The following is a 19502-nucleotide window of genomic DNA, read 5'->3' as shown; positions in this document are numbered from 1 at the left end:
CACACACACACACTGAAGCATCTGAATTGATCAGTAGAAGAGCTTGTTGTCTCACCTCCTGTTTGTTCTTCATGTGTTTTCAGAGGACGTCACTCCAATCCCATCAGACTCAACCAGGAGAAAGGGCGGTCGCCGTGGTCGCCGTCTGTAAACATGGAAGATTTGTACACAATAAACAAAAGCTTAAAGTCGAACTCTTCTGTCTGTTAATTGATCACTGGGTTCATACATTCACTGAGGTTCAACAGTGTTTCCAGATGTTTTTGTTCAACTGTTACTGGCTGATGTTTCTGCTGAGTTGAGATGTTTTTTAGTTTGATGAATGACATGTTGAGTTTAGATTTCTAGTCAGTTCTATTTTCATGTATTGATCAGTTCCAGAGACAACGCTTCTGTGGTTGGAAAACCTTGAACTGATTCAGACTGATCAGTGTTGAATGATTTGAAATTTGAAATGGCAACATCGGTCTGATTAGATTCAGCTTCATGAATGAAACAACAGATGAGAGACACTTCATGTGAATTTAAAAAGGAAGAGATTGAGCCTGTTGGTGTAGTACTTAGTCAGCAGGGGGCAGCAGAGTACAGCCAAGTTTTATTTTGGAAACTAAGATGTTCAAATCCAGTTCAGAGTAAAGTGTACTTAGATTATATTGATCAATATCAGTGTGTACTTAACGAGTACGGATGTGTGATCAGTTGTTTGTTACTAATCAACTGAAACTAGTTTGTGTCACTTTGAGTCTGATTTCTTGAGCTTAACAGGAACTAATCATTGATCAATATGAAAATAGATGTTTATTGAGTAATAATATATATATATATAGTATACAGGTGAAAAATAGGTGCAATATCAAAGTGTAAAACATTAGGGGATTTATAAGGAAAGCAAAACAACACCAAATAGTAACAGAAAAGATGTAAAAATGCATTATATATTAGGCATTTTAATTCAGCAGTGAAACAATGAAAAAGCAGTTATAAATCAGAGTAACAAAAGATGGGCAAAGTTCAGGCTTTGTTTTCTTCTTTTTGAGAGACACAAAAAAATTAACGTTAACAAAACCAGGGAAGAAGGCTTGCATTTTCTCCATTTTTGCACAATGGATATGATTTTTTCCCAACATGATGTCAATAGTGTCTGAAATAGTCAGATAATATGATAGATGATCCATATAAAAAATAATATGATATAATTTAAACAGCGGCATATTATTAATTTTAAGAGAAATCCAATTTTTAATGCCAGACCAAAAAACATGTTCCAGGATTTAATTTTCATTACTCCAAAAAGAACATTCTGCCACAGGATTTATCTTGTTTATGATTTTTAAGTGTGTTTCTTTGACTTTTGATAAATTTGATAAATTTAGAGTATGCGCTGTCTAATGTACTTGAAGCAATAAAATTACACCCAAATAATCCCTGTCATAACCACTAAACATTTTAAAACTACTAATACATTTATTATTACATTTTTTATCAGCTTAGTAAATCTGGTAGTACTGAAGAGGAATTATTGTATCGTAAGTGAATCAGGGACAGTGGAATCAGTTTACAAAAATATATAGCCTAATCTAAGCTGTTCTCAAAGAGAATATAAACAAATGAGGTAAAGTATATATATTTTTTAACTGTAGCCTAATTACTTTCCCATAAGATTGAGTTGTGGGTACATTTTTTTATTTATTTTTTTATTTTTTCAAAAATGCAAAATCTGCTTGTGAAAATTAAGACAGCTTTATCATGATGCTGCTCAACTTAAAATCACATTTCAAAATAAAAATCTAAAACTCCTATTTTTTTTTTTCAAACAAGGGCGTTTATACCAACTTCATCGTACTCCTTCACAGGCTGAGATCTTTCAATGTAGTGAAATAAATTTCCACAAGAATTGGAAAATAATTTTGTTGGCCTAATTTATATTTTTTGAGGAAATATATAGGGAGTGACAGAGATAAATCAGTTTGGAAATACTTTGAGCTTTTGATGAAGTGGTTCTGCCACAAATAGTAAGGTCTCTGTTAACCAGTGACTTGTGGTCTCCTCACACCCACAATACAGTAGTGTCTTCTCTTCTGATTAATCTTTTGGATATCGTCCGTCCTAAATATTTAACTTCAGATTCAACTCTGATTGAAGCAACAGAGGAGTCAGAGCTTGTATGAACAGAGAGTAGACTAATTCACATTTTTTGATATTAAGAGATAATCCAGATGCTTTGGGGAAGACTGAGATAATACTGAGAGACCTCAAAGGAGTTTAAATCGAAAGCAACTGGACTTGGTTATTTGTCTAGGAAGACGTTTCACCTCTCATCCAAGAGGTTTCATTAGTTCATGTACGCATCTGACCAGGCTGGGACTGATCCAACTATCTGATGTGGAGACCCAGGTATTTAACCTCTATACTGAGAGATAATCTTTTTGAAAGATGGATGTATCATATGCAAATTGACTTTTTAAAAATTCTTTGTTAAAAAGTTATTCCTTGTATATTATTGGAATTACTGATAAGTAGTGTTAATAGCTGTGTTGCCAATATAAAAAGCTTTGGGGGAAATAGGGCATCCCTGTCGAATTCCACATAGCACCTTAAATCTAGGAGTCATTCCTGGGTCCAGATGTCCGTGCTAATGATGTCAGTGTAAAGCATTTCAACGATATCATAGAATTTACTCCCGAAACCCAAGAAATGCAATGTTGTCAACAAAAATGTAAAATATCAAAAACCTTGAAGAAATCTAAAAACAACACATATCTGTCTGTGGTGATGATATACACTTTATAATAGCAAGTCAAGAAACAGTCTACCTTTCACAAAGGCTGATCGGCACTCATCCACTAATTTTGATAGCCCCATATACAATCTATTAGAGTATACATGTGCTAACAACTTGTAGTCATTACATACAAATTACATAAGGTTATTGGCCTCCAATTATCCAGCAACCGTTTGTCCTCATTGGGCTTTGGGATGGAGGTGATAACACCCCTTTTCATAGTAGAGGACAGATGAGCAGATGAAGGCATTATAAAGCAGCACTATATCATTATCAAATGTCAAATGTATATGAAACTCCACTGTTAACCCATCAAGTCCTGGTGACTTCCTTTTTGACATTCGCCCAATTGCTTAAGCTTATCCTCCATATGTTGCCCAAAAATATTCAGCAATTATTTTGTTACATTCCCTAATCTTTTGAAAAATATTTGACAATAATCCCTTGAAAATTTGGATGTAGCATATAGGTTATTATAGAAATGTCTTATTTCCTCATTGACAAGACCTTGGTTGTCAGTGCTAATATTAATAAGTATCTTAATTTTCAGTTTTGTTTGTCTCTGTTAAAGACATAGGAAGTATTTTTTTTTCACCTTCCTCTAGCCAACAATTAAGCTCAACAATTAAGAGTGGATAAATGCTCCTTTTTTTGCAGATATCGATTGTCCTGCTGGTTTTGTAGTTTATTTGATTTGACTTTGTTTTTTGACATAATCTATTTGTATCATTAATAATGTCGTGCTGTTGTTCTTGTTTTAACCTTAGAGATGTATCTAGCCTACTTGTTTCAATGGCAACTTCTTAAATATTAAATTCAAACCACTCCATGTATAGATGTCAGTACTGTGGTCCGTCAGTAGTGATAGATGTCAGTACTGTGGTCTGTCAGTACTGTGGTGTATAGATGTCAGTACTGTAGTCTGTCAGTAGTGATGTATAGATGTCAGTACTGTGGTCTGTCAGTAGTGATGTATAGATGTCAGTACTGTGGTTTTAGTGATGTATAGATGTCAGTACTGTGGTCTGTCAGTAGTGATGTATAGATGTCAGTACTGTGGTCTGTCTGTAGTGAGATGTCAGTACTGTGGTCTGTCAGTAGTGAGATGTCAGTACTGTGGTCTGTAGTGAGATGTCAGTACTGTGGTCTGTCAGTAAGTCTTGATGAAGCACTGACAGCTGATCTGTTGAACTGTTCCAGTTGAAGCTTTAATGACTTTGTTAGTTACAGTATTTAAATAAGACAAAGCAGAAAAATAACAAATGATAGAAAAATAATAAAAACACATGAAGGCAACTTTTACCCACAATGCACTGCAGGAGGTTTTGGCTTCTATGAAGGGTTTGAGTGTTTGTACAGAAATTCTTTATTTCGCGTTACTCCTCAGTTGGAAGGTTCTCCTTTCCCTCCTCCCTGTCCTCCTCTTTATCCTCCTTTTTGTCTTCCTCTTTATCGTCCTCTTTTTCTTCCTCTTTATCCTCTTTTTTGTCTTCCTCTTTATCCTCTTCCCTGTCTTCCTCTTTATCCTCCCCCCTGTCCTCCTCCTCCCCCTCCTCCTCTGTGGTGGGGGGTGGGTTCTCTCCGTCGTAGATGATGTCCTCGGGGTTTGGAGCTGGAGGACAGAACTCCTCCTCTGGGAGAATCTTCTGGAAGATCACCTCAGCCTTGGCAGAAAACAGTTTGATCAGCTGATCAGAAAATGTACCAGTAATAATCACTTCAACAATATCAGTTAAAGGAAACCACCAGAGCTGTCTGCAGCGTCAGTGTCCTCGTGCTCTTAACTTCCATGTAACCATGGCAACAAGCAGCCAAATAATCAGTCGGGTGTGTGTAAGGCTGACCTGTCTGATGGCGTGGTCATGTCCCAGACCTCCATCCGGTCCAGAGCACACGTATACATTAGATGGGAGGTGGTGACCTTCGACCTCCACCCCTGCTCCGTCAGCCATGTTGAAGTAGAGACACCAGAGGACGGACGGACGCTTCTCTACAGAGACACAGACAGACATGTTCCATGTCCTCACTGTCAACATGTTGTTATGCTTCTGATCCTTATCAACAGACTGGATAATTACAAGTGATCTGTTCAACAGTTGTTCAGTTTATCAAATACAGAGCAGGAGACTGGCCACACGCATGGACCATGTGAAGCTAAAATATCTGGACCCCCCCCATGGTGGTGGTGGTGTCTGTCATAAACATGTGCTAGCACATGAGCTCATATAAAAAATAAAAATGTACATTTAACACATTTTCCCCAGAGTTGGTTCATTGGTCTGTGTTTAATTCATCATGTGATTAATGGGCTGACATTAGTGGCAGCTAAGAACATGCAGCCAATCTGACACACACACACGGTGACTAGTATAAGTGACCTTTAAACAGTGATGAGAAGAACGGCGTTATAAAATAATGGAGTTACTAGCAGCGCTACTTTTTTCGATCACAGTAATCAAAAAAGTTACTGTTTCCGCCATTACAACGCTGTTACTATTACAAAATGCACCGTTACTTGACTTGATGTTAAAGTGTGCGTTCTCTCTCTTATTTTTAGTCAATCAACTAGTTGCCGTTTATCTGGAACTAACCAACTCACTCAGTATTCCTCCGCACAGGCAGGCTGGATAATGGGAGATTAACAGAAGGTGAGGGTTATGAAGTTAGAGAGTTAGGGGGGCGAGTCCAAGTAATTGGACATATTTGAGCATTTCATATAAAAGTAACGTGACAGTTAATAATGTAGTAATTCATTTACTAACTTGGTTACTTTTGAGGGGAAGTAACTATCATAACTAGTTACTATTTTAAAGTAACGTGCCCAACACTGCCTTTAATAAACACTGAACGCACTGATGCGGAGGCTTATGTAGCACACATCCTACAGACCACACACATACATAATATTAGTACATACAGGTACGTTTCACTGCTGGTCAGGAATGACAAGGAATACAATGACTCAGTATCAGCTAGCTAGTTAGCATGTTAACTTCAGCAGACTGCCCCGGGGCTAGTTTGTTAGCAGGCTAACTTAATTAGGTTAATTTGTGTTGGTGGCACACTCCAACTCTGAAGACAGATGCTGGAGGGTAAATAGACATCTCTTATGTTAGAAAACAATGCTAATGCTAATGTTAGCCATGTAGTAAAGGGTACGCAGAGTTCCCTCAAACAAACACGGTGATCCAACACACCGTCAGAGGTTAAACATCAGTTGTGGTTCCTTCTTGAGTGTCTCATCATGGATCATGTTCCTAATATTCTGACCAGCTACTGTTCACATTCACAACCAGATGTCACTTCTACCTCTGGAGGCAGAGCTCCTTTATTTTCTCGGTTGTTCCCTTTTTTAGACCAAATGATAAAATGATGAGTCATCAATCAGCAGTTGATAATCAATGTGATTATTAGTCTGAAGGTTGAAGAAGCTGAAGCTGCAGATTCACACAGACTAGGAGATCATCACTCCTCCCCCTCTTCCTCACCCGTGATCAATCTTCAAACCTGCATCCATCCATCCTGTGTGTGTGTATGTGTGTATGTGTGTGTGTGTGTGTGTGTGTGTGTGTGTGTGTGTTCCTCGAGGTTGTTCCTCGAGGTTGTTCCTGGTATAATTAAAACCACAGAAGAAAGTGATGAATGAATTAAAGACAATGGAAGAGGAGGAGGAGGAGGAGGAAGAGGTCAGAGAGGAGAGAAAGTTTGTAGCCTTGTGTGCAGGAGTATGTATGTGTGTGTGTGTGTGTGTGTGTGTGTGTGTGTGTGTTACCTTGGTCATCTGACTCCGAGGTGTGGAACATCTTGGTAACTACTGGTGACAGGTCCTCGAAGGCGGAGCCAACTGACTGACAGGTGAGGTGGACCAGATCTACAGAAAACATCAGACAGCATTTGCTCATTGTCATCTCCATGGTAACAGACTGACAGTGGTCAGGGTTAGGTAAATCCTCCTCATTGTCATCACATTACTCTAATTTCTAATCAAGCAAATACTAATCAATCCAACAAGAGCCCCAGTGGTCCTCTAAACCCACAGCCTTCAATCCTCCTCATGAACTGGTCCTAATCAAGAACACTTGGAACCTACACGAGAATAGAATTCAAATATTTTTTTAAAAATGAGAAGATTCTAGTGTGGAAACTGACGAACTTCCACCGTCTTCCACTGGTCTCTGCCTCCTCCTGCACTATATCTACATGTATGTATACAGTGTGTGAAATTTGGTGCGCGCTTGTTTCCTTTCTATAGCACGCGCTTGACCCGGCAAAAAAAACAAAAAAAAAACAATAAGAGAAAAATATATATACCGGTAAGCGCGGCGGCAGAAGTCACGAAATGGAAACATTGTAACCCGTGACCACAGCTGGCCACAGGGGTCTATTGATAGCTTTCATGTGACGTCACGGCCCGTATGGAACGCCCCCCTGGCGGTCAAAACAATCCACTTCCCCGCTGTCCGCGGCTTAGGACAAGGCAGAAAAACACACACTGCTCCCTGCTGCTTCAAAAATACCGGTGTTATGGCCCAACTGGTGTCTGATTTAACTGGTTACCGTACCGAACAACAGCTGTGCTGCACTTCCGTCCGCAGATTTGTCACAAATTCACAAATCAAGCCACAGTTCACATGTTAGTGCAGCGAATATGCTTCTGTGAGTGAACCTGTTCAGGCAATCTACAGTCAGTCAGCACCACACTACTCTGACTCTGCACAACACTGCACACTATGACAAAGCCTGTCATGTTAAAGTTACGAACTAATGGAAAACACTCTGAAAATACGCTAAACAATACCGGTCATCGTCCTCGCCGCGCCGCGGTCGGTCCCGACCCCCGTTACCGTGTCGCTGCCGCCGCGGGCGGTGCTGTTGCCGTGTCCGGTGGCGGGCGGCCTCCGGGGGGAGGGGGGGCAGCTGGTCACCGTGCAGCCCAGCTAAGGGCTCTGGTTTGTGGGTGAGAGCAGCAGGGAGCCTGGGCTCAGTGGGCTGGAGCTCAGACTGTGGAGCTCAGCGGAGCTGCGGTACCAGGACGGTGTTCCCACACAGGAAAGTTACAGGTACATTTCTACCACTTCAATGAGTTCAGAAACATTATTTTAAGATCAAAAAACTACAAAATTGGGCTTTTAAATCAGAAACCAGTTGAGCCATAACACCGGAAATATTGGTTGCAAGCGGTGGAGGATGATGGATTCTCCACCAGGTAAATGTAAACATCGCCCAACTCGAGCTTCGGCAGGGAACTGGTCATTTTAAACAGCTCGTATACTGTACAGCAGCTGGTGTTGTATATGGGTCACAAGTGCCCAAAACTTCAAAGTTGTTTTTATATCTTTCTTTCTCGGCTGCTGGCAGATGATTCAAGTCATTACTCGGTTGTTTGTCCATAGAAAGTCCATTGCGGGGCCATTTTGGAATGTTGCTTTTGACCGCCAGGTCACTGGGAAGTGACGTCACTGAAAGCTATCAATAGCAGCTGCAATATGACCGCTATGGCGGTCTGAGAAATAAATGATCAGAAATCAATCGTGTTTCATTTAAGGTAAGTTAAAGCTTCAGAAGCCATCAAACACACATAACACATTTGACTGACAGAGGACAAAATTAAGCACTTTATATGTTATCTATTTATATACAGTATATTTATTATACATTTCTGGCCATATCTATATATGTGTATCTGGCCTTATAACATTTCGATTTCCCTTCATGAAGTTTTGTATTGATTTGGTAAAACTTGTTGCAAATGTTATATGACAGATTTAGTTGGAGTGCCCTCTAGTGGACGCGGGACGTAGGCTTAATAATAAGCTGGTATCGGTGTACATAATGATATACGGTAATAAAAAATTAAAAAAAACATTTAAAAAATTTGAATAAAATTCTAATATTTAAAGAGACAACGAGGAGTTTCTATTTGGTTATAAAAAAGTATTACGTTAATGTGGATGAATCTACGCTACCCACACTTGTTAATGGGCTCATTTTCAATAAATATATCGTTTTGTCTCTATCGTTCTTTTGTTATTATTAGTGGTGGTGGAAATGCTGGTCGAGCCGACCAGCGTTTCTTTACTTTCGGTTTCGTGGCGAGTCATGAGAATAACGCTGTTTATGGTCGGAACTATGACGGTATGTGATCGTCTTCCAACCTCTGACTTTAATTCTTGATGAATGAAAACATGAGTCTGTCTTGCGCCACTCAAAGAATTTCACGGTGCGCGCGGAGGCTCATAAATGTAGTGTGAAAACGCTTTGCTTTTCCAAAACTCCTCGTTGTCCCTTTAACATAAGAATTGATTGGCAGCCCTACTCTACACCAACCTGTGAGAGCAGCTTCACTCACACTGAAGAACCTCAGACAGCAAATACCTTCCTGTTCCAACATCATGATGAAAAGAAACCTAGACTCAGGTCTGCTCTGTAAAGTCTTTCTATAAGATCCACGTTCTCTGTGTGTGTGTGTGAGTGTGAGTGTGAGTGTGTGTCTTGCATTTGTCAAATCATCATCTTCTTCAGTGTACTGAGTCAGTGAGCCTGAACGCCTTCAAAACAAAACACCATTTATCTAAATACACACATGCGCGCACACACACACACACACACACACACACACACACACACACGCTCTGCTGCAGTGTATGTTGGTCATTAATCAGTTTCTCTTCAAGGACACTGGAGGATTTTCAGACTCTGTTACAGTTCTGTGGAAACATCAGCTCAGAAACCTCCTCCAGGACCTGGAGACCCTCTGTCCTGAGTCTGCAGGGGACTGACAGCGGTTGGGACTGGGGTGAGGCGATCTGTGAGAGGTCCACTCATGAAAGTACAAATGAAATGATGAAGAGTGGGATGAAGCAGAGAAAGAGAGGAGAAGATGAAAGCAGGTGGGTCCTACTCACAGGTTCCAGGTATGCAGGTCATCGTGGATGGACAGAGCTCCACCATCTTCGCTGCCGGACACCCTGCTGTGATTGGAGGAACCGTTACCATGGAAACCTGTGACAGACAGAAGACATTAATGAAAAAACAGATTAGTTTCATCTCATTACTGAACACTGCAGGCTACAAGACACGCACACACACACTGAAATATAATTCTCTGACCAAACCTAATTAAATATTTCAATATTTAACTCACACCTACATGTGTGTGTGTGTGTTGAACTGGGGGATTTTCTCTCTTCAGTAGGCTATATGCCCAGCTGGCTAAAATCCAGGAAGTAGTGGTACTTCCTGGTTGGTACTTTCTGAATTTCAGCCAGCCAGGTGTGTCTGATTATTGTTTTGAGGTCAGACACACCGGGATTAATCAGTTTGGCCAATCATGTACAACAGGAAATAAAGGAGCTGGCTGAAATTCAGGCAGTACCAACCAGGAAGTACCACTACTTCCTGGATTTTAGCCAGCTGGGCATATAGCCTGTTATCGACTCTATTATTTGACTTCATTCTTCTGACATTAGATGAAATATGTCCCATGATGCATCTTACTTGTTAACTGTCTAAAGGCCTAACATGACTGACAGGTGTTGTTGACTCACCTGTTGGTCTGAGGCTGATGGCAGAACGGAGGCGTTGGTGATGAGGATGGCTCTGCTGAGGAACCTACACACACACAAACAAACACAAGCTGGCTTTAACTGTGACATCACCACTGGGGGCATGGCTCAAGGTAAAGTTACGAAGGTTCGCCTGCTCCAGAGCTGATCTGTGATCTGGTGGAGACTCACCTGGGGGGCGTGGCCGCCTTTTTCCGCTCTGCTGCCACGTAGCCGTCCTCCACTATGAAGTGGCTGCAGCTGATTCGCTGTCCTCTGCTGTCAATCACAGACTTACACCTGAAACAGAGGGAGGAGCCAAGGCTGTGAAGTCATCGACAACAGCGACCTCGGAAACTTCTTTGAGAATCAGTTGTCTGACGTCACAAAAATGGTAACACACTTGTAGTCACTGTCGTCACTTTACCTCTGCAATATTTATTTCTATATTATAGTCACTTACACTGAAATATTGTATTTATTTATATGGTTTATACCTGCAGTACTGTTATATCACTGTCACTTACTTTGCAATATTTGTATATTCTGGTCACCTTACATTATTATTTTTTTTATTTCATGCATAGCTGCTCTATTAGTATATTTATATTTATATTCATATCTATATTTATATCATTGTCACTTACTTTGCAATATTTTTATATCAATGGTCACTTTACATCACAATATTCTTATTTCATGCACACCTGCAGTAGTAGTATTTATATTATTTATACTTATATTTATATCATTGTCACTTACGTTGCAATATTTTTACACCATAGTCACTTTACCTATCAATACTTTTATATCAGGCCACCTTATATCCTTATATCCTCAGTACTTGTTTTGCACATTGCCTGGTTGAAGGTTGATTTGTTGTATTGTTTATTGTGTCTATATTTTCTGTCTATTAAGCTGTGTTGTGTTTTTCTTTTCTTTCTTTTTTTTAGCCCTCTCTACTTTCTTTCTGGGTTAGGGTTAGGCTGATGTAACAACTAAATTTCCCCATTGTGGGATGAATAAAGTACATCTAATCTAATCTAAACCACACAGTCAATGGTAAAACCTGATTAAAATGCATTTTTTAAGTACCAAAATGAGTTCAAACATTATGTTGTTTCTTCCCTTCGATTTTAAATGATCTGTTTCATGATTTTAAAATGCTTCTCTTTTTACTGTTTCTTCCAGTCTGCCAGGTCTTTTGGTTTTTCTGACATCTGGAAATCAGAGGTTGTCTTGAACGCAGCAATAGACCATGAGCAGCTTTGACAGGTTCGCCTGACATCATCAACCTCTGTCTGTTACTCTCCATCTGACTTCTCTGTCTCTCTCTGTCTCTCTCTCTCTGTTGAAGTCCATTATTGGGAGTAATGATGCAACAGAGGCTCATCCATAACCTCACACACGCACACACACCTATAGCTTAGACCTGCCTTCAGAGGTTTGTTGTTGTAGTTTGATCAGCAGATCTGACTCAACACATGAAGTGATCAGCATCAGAACTAATGATGTCATCACCTCTGCCGTCCCTCCAAGAAAACGTCTGCACAGCCTCAATCAGCTGATCACACTGACGGAAACGAGATGTGATCATTAACACTTGCTAACGGGCTAATGTTGCCATGATGACAGATGATGATGTGTGTGTGTGAGACCTTCTATAGGTGACCTCTGTGTGTGCGCGTGTGATAAGTCATTTAATCAGGCAGCCGACAGGGCAGCAAACAATGATAGAGAGACACTGGCAGACAGAGGGGGGAGGGGCCGGGAGGTGTGCACAGGATCACAGATTAAATTATGAGTTCATTTCCTCTTCATAAATTGAATATTTCACTGATCATAAATTATCATCCAATCACTGCTCTTAACAGGAAGGTCACACACACACACACACAGACACACAGACACACACACACACACACACACTCTCTCTACTGTGAGTACAGTGTAGTAGTGCAGGTACCTGTTGGTGTTCTTGTCCAGGACCAGACAGTGGACCGAGTGTCTCAGACAGTAGATTCCTCCAAACACAGCACACATCCTGAAACACAGAGCAGCAGGTGACTCTCGGCTGTCGTCCAATCAGCTCAGTGGAAGCTCATTACATCAGCTGTCCACTCTCCAGATGCACACAGGAATGAATAAATGCATCTGTGTCAGTATGAGGGAATGTTTGCAGTTGTCTTGGCCAATCACAGTCTCTGTTTCTTCACTGTGCATGTGTGTGTGTGTGTGTGTGTGTGTGTGTGTGTGTGTGTGTGTGCGCGCAGCTCAACAGACTCATCAGTCTCACACAAATTAAATCTGTCAGTCAGCATGTGTTAATGATTATTTGCGTGTGTATCCTTGATTAAAAGAAAACAAAGTATTAACTGTGGAGTCAAAGGAAAGTTACAGCACGCACACACACACACACACACACACACACACACACACACACACACACACACACACACACACACACACACACACACACACACACACACACACACACACACACACACACACACACACACACACACACACACACACACACACACACATCAGGTGTATGTGTGTGTGTGTCAAACACCTAAATAAAAATGATGACCTTAAGTTTTTTTTCACTAATTCAGATAATGTCCACATGTAAAGGAAACAACCGGGGACTATTCTATGTGTTTGGGCATTCTCATCATTAACACCTAAACTGCATTTTTTGAAGGCTACTTAAAAACCAAATGCATTAACATATGGACAGAGACTTGTTTTTAAGCGTGCTGCTCACTGCCTTTCAGTATGTGTGTCAGCGTGTGTGTAGGAGCATTAATGTCCCCTGAGGATCATCTAATATGTAAATGAGCTGAGCCCTGGGCGACACCCTCCTCATTAAAATTCACATTCTCTAAGGAAACAGCAGTGTCACCATGACAACTACCTCAGGAGAACTCGAGGACCACAGCACTGAAGATATCCTTAAGAATATGTACTATCTAGTAGTATGTCTGTCACAATTATGAAATAATAGCCTGATGGCCGCACTCATTTTGCATAACAGTAAAAAATAGTTTCCAATCAACTGTATAAAAACAGCTGGATGAAACTAACAGTAAAGTACGGAAGCTGAGAACGGCCATGTCCATATATATATATATGTTTTTATGACCATTTTCTCATGATAACTACTTATTATTTCGTTATCTCAATATTTTTTGCCATTACTTTCATTATCCCCCCCCCGTCAGACATTACGATCGCGCACCCCCCCGGCCGTCGAAGCTTCGATTAAAATCGATTTTATGTCAGCGAAGCTTCAATTATCAAAATATGATAATCGGGTCAGCCCTAGTAACAACATAACACCCTCCAATTGAAACGTCCAAAGAGACACACCGGAGCGAACACTGCTCAGTGGCTCCCACAGTGGCCGTTATAGGAAGTGCATTTAGTTGTGTTGAGATTCTTTTGTTCTAAGCTATAACGGAAAGTGGACGGAGACACAACGGAAGGTGGGCGGAGCTATGGGAAATGGGCAGAGCCGTAACTGAGCACGGGCGGGACTATAATGAGAAGTGGGCGGTGCCATAGCTTAAAGTGTGTGGGGCTAAAACGAAAAATGGGTGGGGTTGTAACTGGGAAAGTGGGCGGAGCTATAACACAAAGTGGGTGGGGTTATAACGGGGACAATGCTATAATGATATATCGAGATAACGAAATAAGTGGATATCACGAAAAAACGTAATACTAGTATACACCACTCTGGTGCTACTGAGGACACAGCACTACTGCAGGTAGCAACAGAGACAACAGGTGGAGCACAGACAGACATGAAGGACACAGACAGGCTCTTACCTACAGAAACACTGTGGTATCTCACCGAGGCCATAGACAGGGAAGAGGAAAGGCGTGTTGCCATAGCGACCTAGGCAGCGCAGGAAGTGACGTGTGGAGGCCAGTCCTACCTCTGTGGCTGTGTCCTCCGTTACCATGGCAATTGAGTGAAGTAGGAAGTGTTGCAAATTTTCTCCGAGCTGCTGGTCATGTAGGAACTCCAAAAATGGCCTACCATTGTAGGCTAGAGAAAAGAGGCAGACATAGGACTACATTACTCACAATGCCCTGAGGTTAAGTAGATGTCAGCAGGTAGACAGGTGCGATGTCTCACCTTGCTGCTCCTCTGACTCCTCTACACAGGAAGTGAGAAAACGCATCAACTTCCTCTTCTCTACCACAGACAGCTGACGGCTTGCAAACACATCAGCTCTGCTGCAAGGCACCTGACAGACAGGTAACAGACAGACAGGTCAACAGACAGGTAACAGACAGACAGGTCAACAGACAGACAGATCAACAGACAGGTAACAGACAGACAGGTCAACAGACAGGTAACAGACAGACAGGTAACAGGCAGACAGGTCAACAGACAGGTAACAGACAGACAGGTCAACAGACAGGTAACAGACAGACAGGTAACAGGCAGACAGGTCAACAGACAGACAGGTAACAGACAGGTCAACAGACAGGTAACACACAGACAAGTAACAGACAGACAGGTCAACAGACAGGTAACAGACAGACAGGTCAACAGACAGACAAGTAACAGACAGACAAGTAACAGACAGACAGGTAACAGACAGGTAACAGACAGACAGGTCAACAGACAGACAGGTAACAGACAGACAGGTCAACAGACAAGTAACAGACAGACAGGTAACAGACAGACAGGTAACAGACAGACAAGTAACAGACAGACAGGTCAACAGACAGACAGGTAACAGAGGTCATCAGACAAAGTTTGTACGTACCTGCTCCACGTTGCCGTGGCGATAGGTGAGTATCCTGGTGACGTTCTTGAACTCCGCGTAGCGACTGACGTTTGATTTGATGAGCAGATCAACCAATGAGCCACGAGAATACATGAGCTGGACAAGGAGTCAGTGAGCGATAGGATTGGCTGAGGAGTCACTATAGTTACATTCTCTTGTTTACGTTGCTGTTCTGTTGCAATATCATGTTGTTGTTCATTTGTTGTATGTTTACTGTAGTTAGGCTGTTGCTATGTTACCTTGGAGACGAGGTCAATGTTGAACCTGCGTCCTTCCTTCACCAGCTGAGCGAAGCTGATCTTCTTCCTGGTTACCTCTGATTGGCTCTGAGGGGCAGAGGGGCATGGCTGATCTGCTTGTGGCTCCTCCCCCTTTGCATGGGCAGCCTGTTATTGGATGAAACATCTGTCTGATTACCCATCACACATATCCATTAGAGCAGCACAATAATTCATCAGTACATGATGACTGATAGAGCCTTTGACTGTTCCCAGGATGTCATGCGGTTCTGAAGCCTCCTCACCTGCCCTTCCTCCTCCTCCTCCTCCTCCTCCTCCTTCTCCTCAGCTCCTCCCTCTGGTTTCTCTGTGGTTTCTTCATCCTTTGTATCTGGAAGCAAAACAACACTGACTCTCCTCCTGTGGATCACCAAGTGATTCAGTCAGAAATCAATATCTGATATTGATAACTGATAAGAGTCAAACCTGCAGATTCTGTCTCTGAAGTTGCTTTCACGGTCTCTGTATCACCAGATTCTTCTTCTGTGACGTTTGGAGGATCAGGACTCTGAGCTTCCTCCTTCTCCTCGTCTTCCTCACTGAAAACAAACAGACCTGCAGGTCTCAGTGCTCAGGCTCATCTGCTGTGTAAAGCCTTTCAGACAAACTGTCAAACTGCCTCGTACCTGGTGAAACAAAACACCTGCACGTTACTGATGGCGGCGGAGTCAGAGTTAGACAGGTAGAGTAGTTCCTCCCCTTCCTGCAGAAGGCTCGACCAATCCTGGATCTCCTCAGGTTGAGACTCCGCCTACAAACACAGGGAGGTTACAGGAAGCGCTGACGGAGCAGACATTAGCAGTAATACCAGCGCAGTGTTACACTCACATGATGCTGCTGTATCCAGGCGAGCAGGCCGTTAAAGGTGAAGCTGGCCCAGTTTGCTGCATAATAGCTTTTCCTAAAGATATACACACACAGGAAGTTGTCACTAACCTTGAGGAGACACACCCGTTCAGGATAAAAGCCTGGCACAAACTCTGATTTATTTATAGATTGTATTTCTATATCAGTTTAAACTTTAAACTCTCTATTGATGGATACATGTGGTTCAATAAAAGATTCACTTTATGAGTAACAGTACTGACCTGTCGAGATGGAGAACCCTCTGTCCCACTCTGGAACAGGCTGCTGCTACCACTGACTCAGCAAGACCTGCACACAATCAATATCATCCACTGTCAGTCGTCATCATCTAAAACCAGTCTGGAGTCTATCATCAACAACCTGTAATCCATAGAGACAGGTGGGACAGTACATGTCTTCAAAACAGAACAGATCTGATGCAGCTGTGTTAGTACAAGCATAGATATATCTTTCTGTAAGGTACAAGCCCCCACTCCCACTCCTGAAACCACAGTTTGAGTGTGACTGCTCCCTCTGCCCCATCCAGTACAGTCACACCAGGTTGGCTGGTTCATGTATGTGTATGTCCATGTTTGTTTTATTTTATCCTCAACTTTAAATTCACAGTTAACTTGATAACTTGTGTTAACTCTCTCTCTCAAACACGCACACAGTGCTGATTCATGATGTTAGCCACGTAAACACAGTTAGCATCGGTTAGCCTCCTGTGCTTGTCATAATGCTAATGTCACATGACCGCAGCTGTCATTAGCCTGTTAGCAGCCCCGCTAACACTGGCTAACACAGAGTAAGTCCACAGCTCTGAGCCTCACAGACACACGAAGGACCAAACCACCGGAGCTCAGGTTTGCTAAGGAGACAGCTCCGTTCACTCGGCTGTTGCTACACGCCATTAGCTTCTGAACGAACTGTTGTTCGGTACCGTTTATGTAACGTTTTTAGCGGAGCTAATGGGTTAGCCACGGCGTTAGCTGCTAACCACTGTCACTGAGAGTGAACGGAGCGTTAGCCTCTAGCTAACGCCGAGGCTAAGCCCAGCCTGTGTCCCTTTTCGGACCGGTTTCAGACGGGATTCAGGGACATGTTGATCCGAGTCGTTAACAGAGACACTTCCACACACACGGACCGGGTCAGAACACGTAACAACACTCAGGTGGTGGTTTACCTGTTCCCAGAATGACAACGTCAAATTCAGCCGGCAGATCCTCAGCAGCCATGTTGTTAGTTTGGCAACACAATCACGTAGCCGTTGATCGCAGATCGATCAATGATCAATCAATACGATGTAATAAGATAACAAGTCCCTTGATTTGTTCCACAGTGGGGGAAATGGCACAGAGAAGAGCCAGTGTCTAATCGTCCGAAGCAAAAACCACAACAAAAAACGACAAAAATAAAGAGAGAATACTAATAATTATCACGTGCACTTGTACGGAAGAAACATTGGTAATGATCGAATAATCTTAACAAATAATACCAATAAATATTAGATATGCATACAATGACTATAAGGTCTAATCTTTAGTTTAGACCTGTGATGTAGAGCTCCTACAGTCACACTGTCACTTGTTATTATACGTCACAGAGCTGTGGGAGGAGCCCGTGGTCGAGCTGGATTGAATGACAGGATCATGTGACAAGTGTTTGTGTGTGTAGAAAATTGCTTCCTTCTTCAAGCTCACAGTGAGACATGGAAAATAGCTGTCAAACACAACTTCTCCCCACACACATTATGTAATATGTTGTTAATCAAAAGAAAAAAACAACTTTCTTTAAAAAGGTATTGTGTTAATTTCTGAACTGGTGACCTATGAAGATGAATAGTAGCCTAACTCCTCACTCTCTGCCATCCAGCATCCACTAAATTGCCATATTTAAAGATCCCGTATTACACTCTTTTTACTCAATTTCACTCAGCTGTCAGACGTCCAACTAAACCATGTATTCGAAATGTATTGCCCCAAACTGATCAGTGGTCCTGAATGTCGGCTGTCTATAAGTCGCTCAAGCTCTACTGAGAACAAGCTGTTTCTGTGCCTGCACCTAACATGGTTACTGTACGCGGCAAAGATTATTACCACTTAATGACTTAAAATTGGTCGGTATTTCATCAGTTTAACTCAGGAGTTTCTTGCTGTGCACTGCAGCCATAGAAATAGACGTGCTAGGTGTTTTATCGCGCTGAGGGGCCGGCCTCACTCCCGTCGTTACGTCACCACAGGAGCTGAGTCTGAACAGCCTGTATGAGTACTGTTTTACCAGTTGGTGGGCTGCAGAGTCGATGCAGGACCCGTTTGCTTTCCTCATTCTAGGAGTTGGTAGGCTCAGGGAGGATCAGTTTATGTATGTAGAGACCAGAAAAAAACTGTTTTTCATATGGGAGATGATATGATATGAGTCTTTTTCTCATTTATATTATGGATGCTCCCATTCCACTAACGTTTGGACTCAAATGTCTTTATTAAATTAGTCTCACAAGTTAGCCTACTAGTCACTTTTCTATCACTATTATAGCCTACTATTAAAGTATGGACCTATTTTTAGTGTCCAATCTAACAATAAGGAAGCGGATAATGTGATAAAATTGCAGTGTCTGTTGGGTAAATATCATATTCAGACTTCTTCACTTTGTTCAAAGTGAAACTTTTTATGATCCTGTCTGTAAAGTACAAAAAAAGTCAGTGGTTACAGTTTATTTCTCTCAGTAACAACAGGCTGTTGAACTTATTAACTAAACATCACTGTATGTCCACAATCCTCCTACAAGCAGCTTCACACAGAAACGCCTCCAGCCACAAATTCTATGTTTGTGTTGCTCTGAAGCAGCAGCTTTTACACCAAACATTCACAGACTGGCAGGAGACTCCACATGACTCCACTCACTGATGATCACATCTAATTCTGTACCCAGACCTCTTGGGACATTAATCAGAATAATATTTAAAATATCAGCTAAAAGAAGAACAGAAATAGGACTGTTGCAATGGGTTTCAGCTCACTGAATTATCTATATGCAATTTATATAAGAATATGTTGGTCATCACACTGGTCCATGATGACAGTTTCATTATTTAGGCTACCTCTCTGTCCATTAACATCAATACACAACATCACATTTGATTGTTTAGCTAAAGCTTCCCTGTTATTTTCTCACCCAGCAGCATAAGTTTTATAATATGAAGAGAGAGAGAGAGAAAGGGAGAGGTAAAGCTGGAGCTTTGAC

At 41.8% G+C, this 19502-nt stretch overlaps 2 protein-coding genes across 3 annotated transcripts in view; one reads left to right on the top strand and one right to left on the bottom strand.

Annotated features, from left to right (window-relative positions):
* The window catches only part of rps14 (ribosomal protein S14), a 155363-nt gene that overhangs the window by 1476 nt on the left and 134385 nt on the right, over positions 1-19502 (top strand). Inside the window, exon 4 of one of the 2 annotated variants that reach the window (XM_085798860.1) lies at positions 84-150. In XM_085798860.1, coding sequence (XP_085654986.1) covers positions 84-150 — 67 coding nt within the window. Of the gene's footprint in view, positions 1-83; positions 195-19502 lie in introns of those variants that run through there. The other variant, XM_085798859.1, reaches the window with a different exon arrangement.
* chm (CHM Rab escort protein) lies at positions 3969-17855 on the bottom strand. The gene is made up of 17 exons (XM_085798858.1): positions 17445-17855; positions 16501-16567; positions 16241-16313; positions 16039-16163; positions 15839-15951; positions 15658-15743; positions 15374-15520; positions 15114-15230; positions 14474-14585; positions 14161-14383; positions 12293-12370; positions 10519-10626; positions 10330-10393; positions 9688-9784; positions 6555-6653; positions 4627-4772; positions 3969-4446 (listed from the first exon to the last, which is right to left on the bottom strand). Exons 1-17 carry the CDS (start codon positions 17494-17496, stop codon positions 4159-4161), a joined length of 1995 nt encoding a protein of 664 aa, XP_085654984.1. The 5' UTR covers positions 17497-17855; the 3' UTR covers positions 3969-4158.

Source organism: Trachurus japonicus, chromosome 14 (genome assembly GCF_045865225.1).
Source record: "Trachurus japonicus isolate A0001 chromosome 14, Traja_1.0".
NCBI lineage: Eukaryota > Metazoa > Chordata > Actinopteri > Carangiformes > Carangidae > Trachurus > Trachurus japonicus.
The sequence above is the reverse complement of the archived record's forward strand: the minus strand, read 5'-3'. Positions and strand labels throughout refer to the sequence as shown.